Raw genomic sequence first — 20,822 nt, 5'->3', positions numbered from 1 at the left:
CACCCACTAGCACTCATGCCTTTTCTGTGCCATAGCCCCACCCTCCACCACTCATGCCCCATTGCTGCCTTAGTCCCGCCTCACCCCATCACTCACACCCCATCAGTGCGTTAGCCCCGCCTCTGGCACTCCCGCCCCATCAGTGTCTTAGCCCCGCCCCTGCACTCACGCCTTGTCGGTGCCGTAGCTGCGGTAGTCGATGGCGGCGGCGATGCCCACCACGAGGGCCGGGAAGCAGTAGCCACCCAGGTAGTAGTACTTCTTGCGGGAGTACTCGCTCTCGAAGACCTCCACCAGCATGAGGTAGAGGTGCACGCCCTCCAGGCACATCCAGGAGAAGGCTGCCAGGAAAAAGTAATGCAGCAGCCCCGCGAAGATGGGGCAGGCGATCTGGGGAGGGGGAAGAGGGACAAGGGGGTTAGCGATACACACAGGGATCCCTCGCCCAGTGCAGAGATGCAGTTGCTTCCGGAGTGCGGCATGTGGGGGCTATTTATACAGGGATCCCTCTCTCGGTGCTGAGATGCAGCCGCTTCTGGGGTGTGGCACATGGGGACTGTTTATACAGGGATCCCTCGCCTGGTGCTGAGATGCAGCTGCTTCTGGGGTGGAGTACGGGGCCTGTTTAAGAGCCTTACAGCAACACAGTAATGAAAGAGGGGACACCAGAATGAAACTGCAGGGAATTTTTAGGGGAGGTGGAATGAATGCCCTGCTGGCCATTCCTCTAGCACAGCGCCTCCTAGAGCCACTCTGGGACCCTGGGGTCAGCCGTGAGGGCCAGGGCAGGGCGCCCCCTGCTGGGCCCCACCTCGTACTGCGTCTTGTCGATGCCGATGAGGAAGAGAAGCTCAGCAAGGAAGAGGCTGATGCAGAGGTTCTTGTGGATGGTGTTGCGGTCGGTCTGCAGCCCGCGCAGGAAGCAGAAGGTGGAGATGCAGATGGCCAGGCACACCAGCGAGATGACGATGCCCACCCAGGTGATCACTGACAGCAGCAGCTCGTTGATGCGGCCCTGGTACTGGGGCGGCAGGAGCAGGGGGGTTAGGACGGGCGCCCCCGGGGCTGTTGTGCTGCGGGGGAGCCCCTGCCCAAAGCTGGAGCTCTCCCCAGCACCCTGGGGTGCTCCCCTCCAGGCACCCCTCCTCCATCTTACCAGGGATCCTCCCCACTCCTGGCACACCCTCCCCATCCCCCTGGGGATTCTCCCCCTCCCCTCCTAACCTAGACAGTTCAAAGATGCATCTCCCCCCACCTCTGCCATTGCTCCAGCTATGCCTTCCCTCCCCCTCCTTCCTCTTTGCCCCTTTGTCGACATCCTCCCCCCACGCCCCAGCAGGAGCCATCAGCTGGGATTGGAGCTGGGACGTTCTGCAACTTGAGCTAGAGCAGTAGGCTGTTATCCTCTGACCAGCCACTAGAGGGGGGCAGTGTGCCCAGACCAATCTCTTCGGGGAGGGGAGGGGACAGTGCACACCGACCAGCCACTGGGGCGGGGACACAGTGGCGTAGCCGGATTCTAAGAGCAGGGGGAGCAAACTTAAAAAAGGCGCCTCTCCTTGGCTCCTCCTCCGGCCATGACCCCCTTGGCTCCTCCTCCGGCCATGACCCCCTTGGCTCCTCCTCATGGGGTCCACTCCACGCTGGCCTCCCCTCTGCTCTGCTATGGTGCCGAGCACCCCCCCTCGCCAGGCCCCCCAGGAGGGGGGTGAGGTGATACCCCCACGTGCCCCGGGCCGGGCCGAGCCGCGGTGGGGTCCGTGTCCCTTTAAGAGTGGGGCTGGGCTGAGCCGAGCCGGCGGGGGGTGGCTCCGCTCCCCACTGCAGGCTGATGCTGGAGCCTGGGCTGAGAGCCAGGCTCGTCTCCTGCACCAGCTCCGGGTGGGGCTTTGCTGCGGCTCCCCCAGTGCCCCCGGGCCGGGCCACCCCACAGTAGGAGGTAGGGCAGGACCCGGTGGGGCCGAGCTGAACAGGCCCGGCAGGGCGGTGCGGGGGCTGCTGGAGGGGGAAGCTGGTGAAGGGGCGACACGGCCTCAACCCCCTGGGGCTGCCTACCCCACAGAGGAGGCAGAGGGGCGCAAGCTGCATCAGGACCCCAGCCTCCCAGGGGAGGGGATCTGGGGCCAGCCCGGGGAGGCAGGAGCAGCCCCGGGGTGCTGGGCGTGTGCAGGGCAGAGCCCCCGCCCCGTGGCGGGCAGTGCTGCAGAGGAGGAGCCCGTGCCTCGCGGCGGGCGAGGGGAGCCCCAGGCAGGGGGAGCCGGGCTGCCTGCACCCACCTCTCGTGGCTGCTCCATGCTGCTCCCGGTACCAGCCCCGCTGCTGCAGTTGCTAGCGCCGCTGCTTTCCGCTTCCTTTGACAGGCGTGGCGCCGCCCCGCCCCACCTCAGGGACCAGCCCCTGCCCCTCCTTGCCTGCAGGAGTTCAGCGCCGGTGACCCCTAACTAAGGCACTCCGCTTTTGGAAAATGTGCTGAGGGGAAGCGGCTGCTTCCCCTGCACCCCACTAGCTACACTACTGGGGGGACACTGTGCTCAGACCAGCCGAGGGCTGCAGGAGCAGGTGCCCCCAGTGCCCGCCCTGCCCGCGAGCCCAGGCCCTTACGATCTCGCGGTGCGCCATGAGCACGGCGAAGTTGGTGAGGTGGCTGCAGGCGCAGGTCGTGTGCGTCTTGTTGGTCTCCACCAGGCGGCAGCCCTGTGTCGACCAGTAGCCCATCATGGAGCGCTCCGAGTAGTTCCAGAAGGAGCAGTTGGCGTTGAAGTGGTTCTTCGCCTGTGGGGAGCAGCCGGGGGGGACGTGTCAGTGACGACAGGGGTGACGGGAGCACAAGCATCACAGGGGACCCAGGTATGGGGGGGGGCATAGAAGGACAGAGGGATACACTGGAATTCATACGTCCAGATTCTTATTGAGAGAACCCCAGCAGCGCAGTGCCAGGCTGGGGTGTGTGGGCAGGGCACAGGCTGGGCAGTGGGGGTAGTACCCCAGCACCCCAGCGCCCCCTGGTGCCAGGCTGGGGTGTGTTTGGGGGCAGGGCATAGCCAGGGCATTGGGGGCAGCACCCCAGCGCCCCCTGGTGCCAGGCTGGGGTGTGTTTGGGGGCAGGGCACAGCCAGGGCAGTGGGGGCAGCACCCCAGCGCCCCCTGGTGCCAGGCTGGGGTGTGTATGGGGGCAGGGCATAGCCAGGGCATTGGGGGCAGCACCCCAGCAGCCCAGCGCCCCCTGGTGGCTGGGGCATGTCTCACCTCCAGGTGGGAGAGGGTGAAGATGACGGGGTCCATGAGGAAGACACGGCTGGACTCCTTGTTGATGGAGGCGGCGATGACCTGCGAGTTGACAACCAGGGCGGGGCTGGGAGCGCCTGCCTCCCCGCTCAGCTTGACCGTGGCGTTCTCGGTGGAGAGGAAAAAGCCCAGGTTGTTGTAGAGGATGAAGACCACCTTGACCACCCCTGGGGAGGAGAGGGGGCGGTTAGTGCTGCTCCCCGGGGTCCCCCCCCCGTGCCCCAGACCCCCACTCACCATTGCGGCTGTTCTGCTTGATGGTTTTGGCCGAGAGCTGGATGGAGTTCTCGCTGGCGTACTCCTGCGGGAAGACCAGCTCCTGCACCTGCCCCTCTGTGTTCAGCACCGTCACCTCCAGCACTGCGGGGGGAGAGCCGTGAGGGGGGGGCACATGCTGCCTCAGTGATGCAGCCCTGCCATCCCACACACGCATCCCATGCACACGCATCCGCCCTGCACACGCATTGCACACACGCATCCACCCTGCACACACATCGCACGAACATACATCCATCCTGCATCCACATCTGCCCCGCACATGCATCCGTCTTGCACCTGCAGCCGTCCTGCACATGCATCTGTCCTGCACACACATCACACGCACACCAATCTGTCCTGCACATGCATCTACCCCACACGCGCATCCCACACACACGCTTCCATCCTGCATCCACCCCACATACACATTCGTCCTGCCCATGCATTGAACATGCATCCGTCCTGCACAAGCATCCATCCCGCACATGCATCCATTCTGCACCCGCAGCTGTCCTGCACACTCATTACACGCACACGCATCCATCCTGCACACACATTGCACATGCATCCATCCTGTACACACATCCATACTGAACACACATCTCACACACACACACACATATCCATCCTGCACATGCAGCTAACCCGTGCACACATCTGTCCTGCACACGCCTCTGTCCTGCACACACATTGCACATGCATCCATCCTGCACATGCAGCCATCCAGCACATGCATTGCACACACATCTGTCCCGCACATGCATCCATCCTGCACATCCATCCATCCAGCACATGCATTGCACACACATCTGTCCCGCACAGGAGTGGAGTTTGCTCTGAGAAACAACAGCTGCCCCAGCCACCCACCAGACTCCCCTTTGCCATGCTGTGAATCGGGGTCACCCACCGATCCAATCCCTGGAGGACCCAGGAATCCGGGCAAGAGGCCAAGCCCAAGCTCATCTTCCCCACCTGCCTATTGGTATTGGGGATAGTGGGGTCTCTGCTACTGTGGGTCAGGATCAGCCTTGTGGATCCCCCTCCACCTCCCTGATCCTAGAGGACCCAGGCATCCAGGTGAGAGGCCTGACCCAAAATCAGCTTTCCCCTCTGCCTCTTGGGGACCAGGACGCTGAGGATAGAAGGGGATTATTGGGGTCTCTGCCTTTTTGAGCTAGGATGAGGGTTCCTGCCCCCCATCACTACTCTCACTGATCTCTGGAGGACCCAGGCATCCGGGCGTCGGGGGGGCCACTCACCCACGTTCTGCCGGGTGGTGACGAAGCGCGCGGGCTCCTTGACATTGTCGGCCAGCAGGAAGGCGCCCTCCTCCAGGATGTCCAGCAGCATGGTGGCCGTGTGCACCTGCTCCGTGGCGTTCATGTCCTTCCACGACTCCAGCGCCTCGGGCCGCAGCAGATTGTCCACGGTCTCCACCACAGCCTGGGGAGGCCGGGGTGACACGGCTCAGCCCCGCGCTGGGCCCCACACCCGAGAGGGGAGCCGGGGCCGGGAGCCAACGGGGATTCTCAGACAGACCCCGGGGTTCCCTTGGGTGGAGCAAGCTCCCCTCTAGAACCGCAGCCCCCCAGACTGCCTGCCCCGATGCCCCAGGGCACCAGAGCTACCCCCACCCCACCCGGAACAACCGCTCGGCCTCCTGCCCCCTTGGCTCAGGGCTAGGGGAGGTGTCTCTCCATGTCTGCCTTGGCCAATAGCTAGTCCTGGAACCGGGGCTCCACCTCTGCCAAGCTGGGGCTGGGAGACTGACGATCTTGCTCAGTCTCTAGTGTTTAGAGGGAACATTTGTTTTTATTTCTTAGGTAACAAACTTGGATCTCGATGCCGGCTACTGACGTTGAGCTCTATGGCTGCTACTTCTAATCACTTACGATCAGGCTCCCTGTAGTTAACAAATCGGGTTAAATTTGACCTAAAACAGTGGGGTTTTGGCTGAAGTGCTGGGGGAATCTCAGCTCAGGTTAACAAGGGCTGTTGCAGATCCACTACCCTTTGGCTGGCGTGGTGAACTGACCAATGAGCTTGCGCTGTCCGTGGGAGCCTTGAGCAGTGTCAGATGGTATATTTCTGGGGTGCAAGGCTGGGGTCTGGGGTGACTGGCTGGTGTCTCGCTCTGTACGACTCATGAGTGGCTCAGGGAGCTTTCACACGATCTGGCTGGGTGTGGGGCTCCCCATGCTGACGGGTGAGTGATCAGAGCACCTGGGGGGGGGTTGCTGCTTGTCACTGGCGTAGCTTAGTGTGCGACAGCCCAGGCTGGAGCGTTAAGGGGGCACAATGGTCCCACAGTTCCAGGTTGTACCCCAGGATCCCATCACAATTCCCCTCTCACTCCATGGTGTAAATCCGGAGTAAACTCATTGGGGCCAGTTCCTCTCTCATCCCCTGGTGTAAATCCACAGTAAACCCATTGGGGGCGACTCCCCGCTCAGTCCCCAGTGTAAAACTGGAGTAACCCTCCTGAAAGCAGTTATGTTGCTGGCATCCTGGTGTAAGAGCATTGCACTCTCCAGGCCGAGAGCCCCATGACTAGCTGCCCATGTGTGGCGGTTTCGCGGGGGCCAGCTGCGGGGCTGATTAGGGTTGGGGAGCCCAGGAGCCCCCCACTCACCTTGATGTAGTCTTTACAGGTCCGCTCTCGCTTGTGCATCTGAAGGCGCCAGACACGTGGAAGGCAGAGCAGGGGGGGAAGAGGGGAACAGACAAGAAGGAACGGTCAGGGCCAGATCCCAGCACCGAGGCCTTGGAGCCAAATCTGTGCTTCCTGCATCAGATCCCTGCTAGCCCCAGTGTCAGTCACAAGTACCGGTCGATAACCATTGGGTAACTAGCTGACAACGAGCCAATACCCATTGGGTAACTAGCCGTTAATGATTGAGTAACTAGCCAATAACTAGCCAGTAACCTTTGGGTAATTAGCTGATAACCACTGAGTAACTAGCCAATAAGTAGCAGATAACCATTAGGTAACTAACTGATAACCACTGGATAACTAGCTGATAACTAAAGGCAATGACCATTGGGTAACTAGCTAACGACCACTGAGTAACTAGCCAATAACTAGCCAATAACCACTGGCTGACTAGCTGATAATTAGCCAACGATTGTTCAATAACTAGCTAATAACTAGCCGATGACCACTGGGTAACTGTCTGAGTGCAATGAAGCCTGTCACCAATTCCAGCTGTGACCCCTTGAGTGAGTGGGGGGCCCAGACTTTCAAAAGCCAGCCGGCGGCCAGTGGCTGGTGAGGACGACCCCCTGAAGAGAGGGCATCACACTGTGACCCAGCGGGCCGGCCCCCTGCGACGGTGGGACAGCAGATCGTGAAGGAACGTCACCACGTCATGGCGTCGGATGAAGAGTTGTCATCTCGTGATGTGACGCAGCGTCACAAAACCCGCCATCACATTGTGACATAATGCAGGAGGCTCCAGTAGGAAGCCTCATGTCCCAATGGCATGTGAGGACACTACAGAGGAGCACCCCCCCATCACGGCACCATGTGATGACATCATAGGTGGGCACCCTCCCGTCACGGCACCATGTGATGACATCATAGGTGGGCACCCTCCCGTCACGGCACCATGTGATGACATCATAGGTGGGCACCCTCCCGTCACGGCACCATGTGATGACTTCACAGGTGGGTGCCCTCCCATCACAGCACCATGTGATGACATCACAAAGACCTCTCATGTCATCATACATCATGATGACGCCATTAAGAAGTCATGATGATATCATACAGAAACGGCCCCGCATGGGGACACTGCAAGAGTTGGCACAGAGGAATAGACCGGGATGCAGATGCCCTGAAGGGACCTTTCTCTGTGTGATGTGATGTGAGAGATGCCCTGGCATATGGGGTGGTTCCATAGGGCTCCCCCTTAGGGGGTAAACCACACAGGCCCTGTCAGAGCACCCACAGCCTGGGCGCCCCAGAGCTAACCTACACGGACACCTCCCTACAGCCTGTTGCCTTGGGAGCATTATCCTCATTTACAGATGGGGAAACTGAGGTACAGAATGGCGGAAGTGACTCGCCCAAGGTCACTGTCAGTGATAGAATCCAGGAGCCCTGACTCCCAGTCGCCTGCACCTTGTTGTAGTTCTTGCCAGCCGACTCCCTCTCGATGGGGCGCAGCGCCTGCAGCTGGGCGTCCAGGATGTCCAGTAGCTGCTCCATCAGCTTGACGGAGGAGCTGACATCGCCGGCGTAGATGGGTCCCCGCGTGTGCCGCGCCAGCTCGCTGGCGATGTTGGCTGCGTTCTCCCCGCTCTTGATCTGCCAGGACAGGGGGAAGAGACCCCGATCAGCCCAGGGGAGCCAGGTGCTGGGCCCAGTTCTCCCCACACAGAGTAGGAGTGCCCCCTTCCCTGCCCCCGCAGGGTACAAGCGACCTGCCAGATCCTGCCCCATAGGGTAGGAACCATGCTCCCCCCAGGCCCTTTGTAGGGAACAAGCCATGCCCTGGGACCCACTCTGTAGGGTACAAGTGATGCCCCCCAGCTCCCACGTAGGGTACGAGTGGTGCCCCCCCAAAGCAGAGAGGCAAGTATGGAGGGCACAGTAGGCATGGTGGCACAGGGAGGGTGGGGGAAAGGCGGGGGCAGCGGTACCTTCTGTGCCACCTGGTTGACCCAGGGGCTGGTGCAGTTGCTGAGGTCGGGGCCGCGGGGGTTCCAGATCCCCAGGGCTGGCAGGCACTGGAAAGAGGCGATTCCTGCGGGCAGAGAGGGAGGCGGGAGGCACCGGAGAAGGGGAGAAGGGAGATGATGGGGGCCCCCTGTCAGCCTAGCCCAGCCCCAGATTCCCCAGTGTAGGCAGGGCCCATCCACGCCCCCTGGCTTTGAGGGGGCTCTGCTCTTGGGGGCGGTGCAGTGCCTGGAGAGGCATTTCCCCACTTTGTGTGGCCCCGTCGCCCTCTAGGGGTCAGGCTGGAAGTTACCATGCAGTTCCCACACCACAAGTCTCTGCACAGGGTGGACTCAGCCCATGGGGCAGAGCAGGAGAGAGAACCCAGAGTTCTGGCACCCAGACCCCGCTGTAACCACTACAGCCCACTCCCCTCCCAGAGATGGGGAGAGAACCTAGCAGTCCTGGCACCTAGCCCCCCGCTCTACCCACTAGACTCCACTCTTCTAGTCTTCCCTGCTGGTCGGCAGATTCTGAGGGGGGGTCAATGCCCCCTGCCACTCCATCCCGCTGCCCCCCAGCTGCCCGTTACCTCTGGTGCCCTTGGGGCAGGGCCGCTCCACCAGCATGCCCTGCTGCGTGGCCGGCCACTGGACCCGTCTGACCTCCTTGGGCTCGCAGAAGAGCTCGGGGGAGACGTGCTGGTTGGAGGAGGGGGGCTTGCGGGTGCTGGGGGCGGCGGCTGTGATGGGGTGCAGCTCTGTGCCCTTCTGGTTGATGGCGCCGATGGGGTGGGTGGTGAGGGGGGCCCTGCGCACCGTGGTGGTGGCGGCGGGCGAGGCCGTGGTGGTGACCGTGGTGGGCCGCACCGTGGTGGTGGTGCTGAGCGGCGTGGAGGTGACAGGGCCTGGGGGCAAGAGGAGGGAGGTTAGAGACCCAGACACCCCATATATGAGCCTGTGACCCCCCCAAGTGCTCCATCCTCACTACGACCCTGAGACACCCTCCGGAGTCCCCCTCCCTCCCTATGGCCCTGGAATCCCCCCCAGTGCCCTGCTCACTCTATGGCCCTGGGAACCCCCCCACTCCCCCTCCCTCCCTCCGGCCCTGGGAACCCACCTAGTCCTTCCCCCCATAGCCCTGGTAAGCCCCTGAGTCCCCCACACCCTCATGGCCCTGGTAACCTGCCCCTCGTTCCTCCCCCCCCGTTATGGTCCTGGGAACCCTCTACCCCAGTCCCCCACTCCCATCCACAGCCCTGGGAACCACCCCCGTAAGTCCCCCATCCCTACGCACAGCTGTGGGAACCCCCAATCCGGACATCCCCGGGCTCCATGGACCCGTGCACACGCCTGGTTTCCCTCCCCTCGACACGATCATGCACGACCCTGAACTCCCCACTCCCCTCCACACCCGATGTCCCGCCATGCACCCCCTTTGTCCCCATAAACCCCCTGGTAATCCCACCTCCCACCTGGACCCCTTCCACCAGCCCCTGGGCTCCACCCCTGAGACTCTCCCTCCCACCCAGGCCTTCTGACACCACACACCCAAGTCCCTGAGACACCCCCCATGAGTCCCTGTGGGCCCCTCCCCATGAGACCCACCCCCAATGATGATCCACCACAATTTCCCTCTACAGCCTCCTCTGAGCCCCCACAAATCCTACAGAGCCCCCATTAGAGAATCAGAGAAAAGATCAGAAGGAGATCAGATGATCATCTAGTCTGACCTCCCTCTAGATGCAGGCACATAAGCCATCCCACCCACCACTCCTTTAACCTGGCCCCCCCATGCGAGAGAGAGGAAGCGAAAAACCTCAGGGCCCCTGCCTCTTCTGGAGAAAATCCTTCCTTCCCCCCCCAAATGGTGGTCAGCTGAACCCGAGCATGCGGGGCAAGACTCTCCCAGCCACCCTCTGGAAAAAGGTTATATATATCATTTGACCCATTGTACTATTTACCAGTGTGGTGGCAATTGACCTATTGACTAAGCCCGTTATCCTATCATACCATCTCCTCCATAAACTTATCTAGCTTAATCTTAAAGTCGTGGACTCTGACTCCCTTGGAGCCCCCCCACAGCCCCCTGAAAACCCCCTCACAGGATCCCCCTGAGACCTTCCACCCCCTGAACTCCACACAGAGCCCTTCTGAGGCCTCCCAGGAGCCCTCCCCAACCCCCAGACATCTCCAGCCCACCCCTATGAGCCTCCTTCCGAATAGCCCCCAAACCCCCAAGTTCTGAAGGGCTGCACCCCCTCCCCCACCTGAGGAGAGGAGACATTTGGGTTCCCCCGCAGGTGGGGCCGGGCTGTGACCCCACCATTGGGAGTGGTTCTCCTAGCTCCCTCACAAGCCCTGCCCCCCGCGGGGCTGGCGGTGCCCAGTGGGTGTGTGTGGGGGGGCCTCGCGCTCACCCGTGCTGGGGTCGGGGGGCCCGAACTCCAGGGCGTAGCGCACCACGAAGTAGTTGTTCCAGACGTAGAGCTGGTTGTCGCGGGGGTTGTAGTCCACCGAGGAGACGTACTGGTAGGGGTTGGGGAAGGCCAGCGAGACGGGCTCCTCCCGGTTGAGGTTGGTGTTGAAGGCGTAGTCCACGCGGTTGCCGGCGGCCTCGCTGTCGTCGTCCACGTAGACGGAGCGCACCACGTACAGCACCCCGCACACCATGAAGGCGTTGGAGGCCGAACGTTTGTCGTAGCCCGTCTCCCAGGTGCCCTCGAAGCGCAGGGTGTAGGGGTTGAGCTGGCTCACCACCAGACGCCCGTTGTTGCCCTCCGTGGCGTAGATGACCCACAGCCCGTTCTCGTCCACGGCCAGGTCGATGTCGGTCTTGCCTCCCCAGCGGTAGGGCGAGGTGTCGTGGTAGTTGGCCGTGTTGATCACCGTCTCGCCGCTCTTGATGCGGGTCCGCAGGTCGTACTTGATGATGTTCCGGGTCCGCTCCTTGTTGTAGAAGACGGCCCCGTCGTACACCACGAAGCCCGTGCCGTCCACGCGATTGGGCAGCCGGTAGGTGGTGGTGTGGCGGGCGCCCACGTAGTCCTCCCACGAGGCGTACTCCGTCAGCGTGTCCGTCCGGTAGGGAATCCACGGCATGACGTAGATCCGGTCACCGGCTTGCAGTGGGTCTTTGCACCAGGCGCCCGACTGATGCTCCGATTCGTGGGTGGACGTGGCCTCCAGCACCTTCTGTAGGGTCCCCGGGCAAACGAATACTGGGGTGGGGGGGTGGGAGCAGAGAGGGGAGGGAGATCGGGGCAAGTGGGGAGGGGGGAAGAGGAGGATCAAGAGAGCGAGCGAGTGATAGAATGAGAGACAGAGAGAGAAAGAAAGAGAGAAAAGAAGAAAGAATAAATTTGTAACAGGCTGTCGGCTGGAGGAATGAAAATCAACGCTCTGTTCGGAGATCAGCTGCAGTCATGGGTGATTCATCTCTGTTACTGGGCAGAGAGTGCTTGGGGGGTACTTTTGGGGGGGCGTTGGAAGGCAGGGGGCATTGTGAAGGACAGGGGTTGGGGGGGGAACCCAGATCTAAAGAAAGAAAAGAATTTGGAAGGGTATGGCCTGCCTGATCTCAGCATAAAGGCAGCGTGGGCACCTGCTCCAGAGAGCTGGTAAAGCCGCTCAGCTGGTGAGAGATGTGGCATGGGCTGGGCCGGCCCTGCTGGAACTGGGTCTGGTTTCACAGCTAGCCCGAACGCCACGGGGCACGGCCGGGTCCCTGCCACCCTGCACGGGGGGTAACTAATTTACACTGGCACAAAGGGAGGGTGAAATGTCACCGTGTCAGAAAGGGCTGGGGGGGAGGCACAGACCCTCGGCTGGGCAGGATCCCATGGACTCCAATGGAGCGATGAGATCTGGCCCATTTGCCAATGACTGCCCAGGCTGCAGGATGCACAAAGTCTGGGCCCCAGCTTTGTGATGCAGGGTTTCTCGGCGGGACCCCAGCTTAGCTCCGGTAAATGAAGAATGCTGGTGAAAAGGCAGGGAGCAATCAGCCAGTGGTTGGAAGGACCCTGCCTAGCTCTTAGCTGATTCTCCCGCCTGGCTGGTAGCCAGGTCAGCACTATAATCTGCATCTTAATAGGTGGGGAAACTGAGGCATGGCAGAGCAAAGTGACTTCCTTCAAAGGGAAGTCAGAGGAAGAGCTGGGGATAGAACCCAGGAGTGCTGACTTCCAGCCCCTCTAATTTCTCCACTAGGATCCCACTTCCTTGAGAAGGTAGGAATAAAAGCTAGAAATCCTGATGGCCAGCTCCCTACCCTAATCACTAGGCTACACTCCCACAGAACTTCCACAGAATCCAGGAGTCCTGGCGCCCAGCCCTGCTCTAACCACTAGACCCCACTCCCCTCTGGTTAACATTCTTCCAGATTCTCCCGCTGTCACCAGATATTCTTCAGGCGAGAAATCCTTTCCGCTCGGAAGGTGGGATGAGGGGGTAATAGATGCGTCCCCCTCTAGCCCCTGTTCCTACACACTGATTGGAGTGACACCGATTTGAGGGTGGGAACACACAGTTGGAATGAAAAATAAGCAAAGCAAAAGATCCAACATTTTGCCAATTCAAAAGGAATAGCAGCAGAGCCCCGGTTGGGATCCTGTGTCCAGCAGACGTCTCGCTGGGCGTGGGGGGGCTAAGGGGGTGTCCCGTGGCCCTGTGGGGCAGGGAAGGGTTAGTGTAGAGCCCTGCAGAGAGATCCTGCCCCTTGGAAAGATTCTGGGATCAGCAGCCTGTGGGGTTAGCAGACGGTGCCGGATTCCCTCCTGGGACGAACAGCTGATGGAAGGAGGACAGAAGATCAAAGCAGTCTGGTCTGCTCCCCACCCCCAGCCCCAGGCCCCCCACTCTCCCACATCTCACCCCACCCTGGACGTCTCTGGAGTGACCTTAACAGCCAGGTTTGATTCAGATCAGCATGAGTCATGAGAACTGGTGCACATGGGGTGGGGTGGTGAAGTGACAGCCAGGGGAGATGGAGGGCAGGGGGTGGGGTGAGACAGCGAGCAGAACCCCCTCCCCTCCCCTCCTGACCCAGACATGACCTGGGAGGAACTTGGGTTCCGAGCCAAGAGGAAAAAGTTGTTAGCGAGGAAAATGGAGCAGGGAAGGTGGGTGGGTGGGACAGGAGCGATTGTCCTCTGGCTGTGCTGGGGCAGCTGGAGAGAGGCTGGGGAAGAAAACAGGGGTGGGGAGGGTTAGTGCTGCAAGGAAAGAAATGAAGCCACGGGCCAGAGCAGAGGATCCACAGCAGAGATCGCAGGTGCCGAACACGGCGGGATTGGACGCAAACCCCCAGGCGGCCAGAGGGGGAGACAGAGTCAACAGGAGGCGGAGTCAGTATGAATGGCACCGCCTCCATTGGGGGTGGGAGTGTGAGGGGGGATCAAGCACCCTGTCAGGGTGGGGCGGCTGGTCCTGGGGGCCTCACGTCACCCCCCCATCCATGCCCAGCCCATCTCCCATCTGCATCCCTCAGACAGGGGCCATTTATCCCTCGCCCGCTGCAGACACCACCTTGTGGCATGGGGGGATGGGGAAAGGGCCATGGCCGGCAGCCATCCTGGCATCACCGGGGCTTAGAGGGGCACGATCCAGTGCCAAGCGAATCCTCTGCTCTGGGTTTAGCGCGCAGGATGGGCCGAGTGCCCGTGGTGCCAGCAGGCTCAGTTGGCTACACCAAGCCGGGAGCCCTGCGCCCTGGCACGTGTGGCAGAAGGAATCTCCCAGCAATAATTCCATGGCGGGACTAGACTGCCAGCTACATCGCCCCCTGCTGGCCCCCGGAGGAATTAACCCCCTCCTGGTCACTGCACCTGCTGCCTGCCCCTTGCTGTGGGTGTTTGTACCAATGAGAATCACAACTGGAGCCTTTGGCATGAGGGGACCAGGCAACAGGACCCAGGGAGGTCTCTGAACCTCTCGAAGCATGGTCACCCCAGCGCCCCTTCCCACAATACACCTCTTCTTGGCTTGCCACAATGCTCATTACCCACTGCCTTGTGGGTAATAAATAGCCCTTTGCTGAGCACAGGCTCCAGCGAACTCTGCCCTGCGACCTCATGTCTAACGACAGGGGAAAGGACTGAGAGAGGAAGGGACTTGCCCAAGGTCACGTGGACTCAGTGGCAGTGCTGGGGGTAGAACCCAGGAGTCCTGGCTCCCAGCATCCCCATCTAACCACTAAGATATCACTCCTTTCCCAGAGACAGGCAGAGAACCCAGGAGTCCTGGCTCCCAGCCCCTCCTGCTCTAAGCACAGAACAGTCTCCGGAGTGAGGCTAGTGAATGGAGCAGATGGGCTGGGAATCAGGACCCCTGGGCTCCATATCTGGGTTTGCTGCTTGCCCTTGGGCCTGTCTCTCCCCATTCACCACCCCCCATCTCTCCCTATACACAGTATCTAGCTGTCCAGCTCCAGTGATGGACAACCCACCCCAGCCTTTTCGCCATTGAGCCAACGGTTAATTCCCCATCACAGCTGAAAACAAGCCCTGTGTTTCCAGTCTGAATTTCCCCAGCTTCAGCTTCCAGCCGCTGGCTCTTGCTCTGCCTTTGTCGGGGAGACTGACCAGCCCCCTGCTCTCTGCCCGTGGCTGTGACTGAGTCACCTCGGCCCGGCTCTCCCATAAGCCTGGAGCTGAAGCTCCTCCACGCTCTCACCAAGGCAGGGTTCCAGGCCTCGTCGTCCTGGCATCTCTCCCTGCCCCCCTTCCTCTTTCCAGCGAGGCCCCCGCAACTGGACCCGACACCCATTGTCTGCCCCACCAACGCTGCCCCCAGGGGAATCCACTGCTCAGCTCCTCACTCACTGCTCCCGCTGCAGGGTTCACACTGGGCCTGCTAAGTCACAGCAACCCGGGGGACTCACCTCGCTCTGGTTCCACTACGAGCTTCCATGCTGTTCAGAGCCAGCGCTAGATTACAGGCTCCTGAAGGACTCATATCTACCCCAGTAAATGCCCCTTTATCCCCATCTCCCTGCCCCTGTACACACCCTCTAACCAACCATCCCTACCTACCCCTGTACACACCCCTCTAACCACCTATCCCCCTACCTGCCCCTGTATACACCCCCATCCACCTATTCCCCATCCACCCCCACAACCCCAGTACACCCCCATCCACCTATCCTCATACACCCCCCACTGATCTCAGTACACCCCCCATCACCTATCCCCATCCACCCCTACCTGCCCCTGTACACACTCCCATCCACTTATTCCCCAGACACCCCACAACCCCAGTACACCCCCATCCACCTATCCTCATACACCCCCACTGATCTCAGTACACCCCCATCCACCTATCCCCATCCACCCCTACCTGCCCCTGTACACACCCCCATCCAGGGCCGGCTCTACATATTCTGCCGCCCCAAGCAGTCATGCGTGGGAGGCGCCCCGGAGCCCCGGGAGCAGCGGACCTCCCGCGGGCTTGACTGGTGAGGGTCCGCTAGTCGCGCGGCTCGGCTGGACCTCCCGCAGCTGCGGGCGGTTCGCTGGTCTGGCGGCTGCAGTTGAGCTGCCGCAGTCACGCCTGCGGGAGGTCCACCGGAGCCGCGGTAGGAGCGCCTCCGCAGTCATGCCTGCGGCAGGTCCGGTCGTCCCGGGGCTCTGGTGGACCTCCCGCAGGCGTGACTGCGGCAGGTCCGCCGGCCCAATCTGCCGCCCCTGCCGGCAAGTGCCACCCCACGCGCGTGCTTGTGGTGCTGGGGTCTGGAGCCGGTCCTGCCCCCATCCACCTAGCCACATACACGCCCACCAATCCCAGTATACGTCCCCATTCACCTATCCCTATCCACCCCCTACCTGCCCCTGTACACACCCCCATCCACCTATTCTCCAGACACCCCCACCAACCCCAGTACACCCCCATCCACCTATCCTCATACACCCCCTACCTGCCCCTGTACACACCCCCATCCACCTAGCCGCATACACCCCCACTGATCCCAGTACACCCCCCATCCACCTATCCCCATCCACCCCCTACCTACCCCGTACACACCTCTCTAACCATCTATCCCCATACACCCTCTACCTCCCCACCCCAGTACACACCCCCATCCACCAATCCCCATCCACCCTCACTGATCCCAGTACAGCCCCCATTCACCTATTCCCATACACCCCCTACCTACCCTGTACATACCTCTCTAATCATCTATCCGCATACACCCCCTACCTACCCACCCCTGTACACACCCCCATCCACCAATCCCCATCCACCCCCACTGATCCCAGTACACGCCCATCGAACCACCTATCCCCATACACCCCGTACCTATCCCTGTACACACCCCTCTATTCATCCATCCACAGACAGCCCCTACCTATTGCTGTATATGCTCCTCTATCCAACCATGCCCATATACCCCCCATATAGCCCTGTGCACACGCCTCTATTCATCCATCCCTAAACACCCCCACCTATCCCTATTCATCCATCCCCAGACTTCCCATCTACCTATCCCTGTACACTCCCCTCTATGTACCTATCACGATACACCCCACCGCTCTATCCAGCCATCCCCACACATCATCCCTCTACTTACACTCTATGGCCCCATTCACATAGTATCTGAGCACCTCAGAATCACTAATAGATCAATCCTCCCACTACACTTGTGAGAGGCTGAGGGATTTGCCCCCTGTCAAACAGGGAGTCTGGCGGGAGCTGACCCTGGATCTCGAGCAGGAGCGGCGCCAGGGTTTTTGGCGCCCTAGGCGCAGGGCCGGCTCTACCCATTTCGCCACCAGTCCCGCGGCTCCAGTGGACCTGCCGCAGGCGTCCCTGCGGAGGGTCTGCTGGTCCCGGGGCTCCGGTGGAGCATCCGCAGGTCGGAGCTGCGGGACCAGTGGACCCTCCATAGGCATGTCTGCGGGAGGTCCACCGGAGCCGCCTGCCACCCTCCTGGCAAAATGCCGCTCCCCCCAAATCCTGGTGCCGTAGGCGACTGCCTAGGCCGCCTAAATGGAAGCGCCGGCCCTGATCTCGAGCCTCTAACCACTGGGCCACGTTTCCTCCCTGGCGCCCTTCTCCCTATGTGCTATGAGCAAGTCACCGCTGACCCTCCTCTGTGCTCAGCTGCAAACTCCCATTTAACTGGAGGATGGGGGAAAGCTGGGAGATGACGATCCATCTACTCCACATGACTCAGCGGGACGACCCCGATCCAGCTCCCCGCGTCCCCCAAAGTGCAGAGCATGGGGCTGAGGTCTGAGCTAATCTGCTCGAGGCCCGTCCCCCCCCCTGCATGGAATCATCACAGCCTGGGGGAGGCAAGTCCAGGCCCCACGCTGTGGGTGTCTCTCCCAGCACCCGCCCACATCTCTCCTGCATTAGCATGGCCGGTGTGTCCATTGAACCCCGATGTGTGTCACACACACACACACGTCTCCAGCCGGGATCCGAGCCGAGGTTCCTCTGCCAGCACAGCAGGTCGTTATCGAGCTGGGAGGGAGCCTGGTAGGACGAGCTGGAGCGGGACGTGGGACCTTTCCGCCTGAACCTGTGAGCTCCAGCTGCGGGGACCCTCTGGGCTCATCCTGATGCCCTTGGCAGTCCTAGGCCTTTCCCTGCTCTCAGCCCCACCTGCCCACTGTGCTGCCCCAGAGGGGCTCCCATCCAACCTGCCTAGTGCACTGCCCAGTTCCTGCCAGCCAGGGGCAGCAGAGAGACAGGGATTCATGCCCAGGGGAAGAGGGGAGATGTTCCTGCCTTTGCCATCCCCTACCTGCCCCGAGGCCAGTGCTGGGGATGGCCTCAGTCCCTGATGGCAGCCAGCCAGCGCTGGTTCCGGAGTGTTTGCACCTGCTCTGAAATTTGTCCCACGCTCACTCCCGTCTCAACCACCTGGTGCCACCCTCGGCCCATCTTTGCTGCCCAGCTTCCCGGGGCCTGGGGTGAACCCAGATCCGGAGCTGGGGTAAATCCAGGCCAATGCTCTGAGAGTCGAGGGAGAGCTGCACTGGGTGATGCAATCAAAGAGTGTGTGTGCATGGGTACATATATGTGCTCCTGTGTGTGTGGGCATGTTTGCATGCATGTTCCTATAAGTGTGCATGGCCATGCATGGGGGTGGGTGCATCTGTGTTTGCCTGTTGGCGTGCATGTGTGTGTTCCATGTTCATGCATGTTTACATATGTGAGCAGGGTCGCCTGTGTTCTGCGCATGCATGTCTGAGTATGTGTGTGCAGTTGAGTGCGTTGCCCTCTTGTGGCCCAGGCCCCGGACAGATAAAGGATTAACAGCTGGTGCAATCCAGCAGAGTTGCTCTTTAGCGCGGGTGCTGGGGGCTGCTACTCAAGGCTGGGGGCTCTATCCCCAGCTGTGTGATCTGACCCCGTTCCTGTCCCACTCTGGGTGATCACAGACTCCTCTCTGAGACTCACAGGTTCAGTTGGGCTGGCCCCACGGCCCAGGCTGGGGGTGGTGAGGTGGGATGGATGGAGGGCTCCTGGCGGGCGGAGGAGGAGGAGAAACACATTGTTAAAGATGGGGTGATGGGGGATTAGCAGGTTTCTATCCCTCCTGGGCGCACAGGGGATGGGAATGGGCTGTCCACAGTCTGAGGCAGCCGGGGCCGAAATGGACAAGGAAACAATCAACTTAAAACAAACAAAAAAAAGCCACATCAGGAAGGTTTTTAATGCCCCAGAACCATGGGATCCTTGCTGGACCTGTGGGAAAAAAGCATGTTTAGCCCCCCAGCAAAAATAAATATAGATCTGCCCCCACCCTTCCCACCCCAGTGCACTTGGAAATACAAAATAAGCCGAGAGAAAGAGAGAAAACATGGATTGGAAAGAATCAAGCCTGGCTTTTTTTTTTTGCTGTTGTCTCTTGAGCAATTATCAATTTGTTAATTTACTGGCTTCCTACTGCTGCCTCTGACAGCCCCAATGCTCGTTAGAAAAATCTCGTTTTCTCCCTGCCGTTCCTGGTACTTACGTTAAACTAGAAACCTCCACAAAGGTCCAAAATGGTCAAATTAAAAAAAAAAATATATATATATATATATACACCTCTACCTCGATATAACGCTGTCCTTGGAGCCAAAAAATCTTACCGTGTTGTAGGCGAAACTGTTATATCGAACTTACTTTAACCTGCCAGAGTGCGCAACCCTCCTCCCCCCCTCCCCCGCTGGGAGCACTGCTTTACCGCATGATATCAGAATTCGTGTTCTATCGGGTCGCGTTATATCGGGGTAGAGGTGTATATAAAATCAATTGCATCCCCGCCCCTTCTGGCAATAACAGATCGAGTTAAAGACCATGAGTGCAGCTTTTGTTTAATTTAATTTCTTTTAACAGGCAGGAAAAAAATAAGAAGAATCCCAAACCCAGGATTTATCGGAAGAAAAGAAATAAAGGAACGAAAAAAGAAACAACATAAAATTCCATATTAAAGTGGTTAGTAAAAACAAACTAAAACCAAACAAACGTACCCAACAAATTACTACTGCTAAGAGTTAAAAAGCTGGTTTATATATATATGTGTGTAGACAGAAATATATATATAAACAAATCGGGGTTGTATTTTTTAGTTGTGCGTCGTCTCGTTAGCAGAGCGCTCCGGGGTTAACAGAGAGGACAAGCTGGGAGGAATGAGACAAAGTCAAAGGAAATGAAAGTGGGCACTTTAAACCGGGCTTTTACTAAAAGAACCCAAGAGGTTTAGGAGCGCCTGCTTGGGGTGTGGGAAAGAATTCTGAATCGGCACCCTGGTAAAGCAGGTGCTTAACTTTAAGCATGTGCTTCTGTTCTAATGTTTGAAGTCTCCTTGTGTACTAATGATCAGTAATAATACATAACACTACCATTAATGAAATAAATTTCAGTGGGAGTGAAAGTCCTGTTGACTTCATGGGGATTTGCGCACAGGGTCACGCGCTGTCCCAAACAGGGATAGCTGCACGCCCATGCTGAACCAATGTAAGCACCCAAATCCATGGAGATCCACCCCTCCCTTGGCCAACCGCCTGGCCACGAAGGAGAGGGAGTCAAAAAGGGAATTTGCCGATTGAAATCAAATGGACGGAATTTTTTTTTAAACCAATCAAGCCCATCTGACCTGTCAACTCCCTCCCCCTCATATTAAGCACCTTTTTTAAAATCCCGTGTTAAGGGAGGGGGGGGGGAAAGAAGGAATTAGGAAATCATAATCATAAAAAAGAGACAGAACCGAAATCAAGAGGAGAAAGAGAAAGCCGGTGACTGAGGTAGATACCCGACTGGTTGCCATGGAAACATGAACAGAGGAGCAGAGAAACTCAGTTGAATGATTAAAAAAAGACGGAGAGGAAGCCCCCATGACTAGTTCCCCTGAAGGAGGTAAAAAGTCGAGCAGACATTAATGGTTGCCCCCCCAGCCCCCCACGAGCAGACGAGCCAAGGAATCATGGATCAGACTTTGGATTCCAGTTTGGTTACAAAAATCCTTTCCAGATTGGAGCTGGTTGGCCTGTGTTTTGCATCGGGCAGGTGGCGAAAGGGCCTGTATTTTAGCTCGGGAGGCCAATTGGAATTAACAAGACCAGAGAGAGAAAATTGGGGGGGGGGAGGGGGAGAGGGAAGGGTCTGGGAGGAAAAAGGTAAGT

The 20,822-nt window shown here is 59.4% G+C and overlaps 1 protein-coding gene across 5 annotated transcripts in view; it reads right to left on the bottom strand.

Annotated features, from left to right (window-relative positions):
• The window catches only part of ADGRL1 (adhesion G protein-coupled receptor L1), a 93,722-nt gene that overhangs the window by 8,192 nt on the left and 64,708 nt on the right, over window positions 1–20,822 (bottom strand). For 4 of the 5 annotated variants that reach the window (XM_039514170.1, XM_039514165.1, XM_039514166.1 and 1 more), the window contains 11 exons: window positions 10,623–11,423; window positions 8,796–9,110; window positions 8,188–8,291; window positions 7,667–7,852; window positions 6,176–6,214; window positions 4,803–4,986; window positions 3,523–3,645; window positions 3,247–3,452; window positions 2,602–2,772; window positions 812–1,021; window positions 170–390 (listed from right to left, as the gene is read on the bottom strand). In XM_039514170.1, coding sequence (XP_039370104.1) covers window positions 170–390; window positions 812–1,021; window positions 2,602–2,772; window positions 3,247–3,452; window positions 3,523–3,645; window positions 4,803–4,986; window positions 6,176–6,214; window positions 7,667–7,852; window positions 8,188–8,291; window positions 8,796–9,110; window positions 10,623–11,423 — 2,560 coding nt within the window. The remainder of the gene's footprint in view (window positions 1–169; window positions 391–811; window positions 1,022–2,601; window positions 2,773–3,246; window positions 3,453–3,522; window positions 3,646–4,802; window positions 4,987–6,175; window positions 6,215–7,666; window positions 7,853–8,187; window positions 8,292–8,795; window positions 9,111–10,622; window positions 11,424–20,822) is intronic. The other variant, XM_039514169.1, reaches the window with a different exon arrangement.

The sequence above is a fragment of the Mauremys reevesii genome, linkage group 25 (assembly GCF_016161935.1).
Source record: "Mauremys reevesii isolate NIE-2019 linkage group 25, ASM1616193v1, whole genome shotgun sequence".
In the NCBI taxonomy this organism is placed as follows: Eukaryota; Metazoa; Chordata; order Testudines; family Geoemydidae; genus Mauremys; species Mauremys reevesii.
This window is presented reverse-complemented; position numbering and strand designations above follow the sequence as displayed.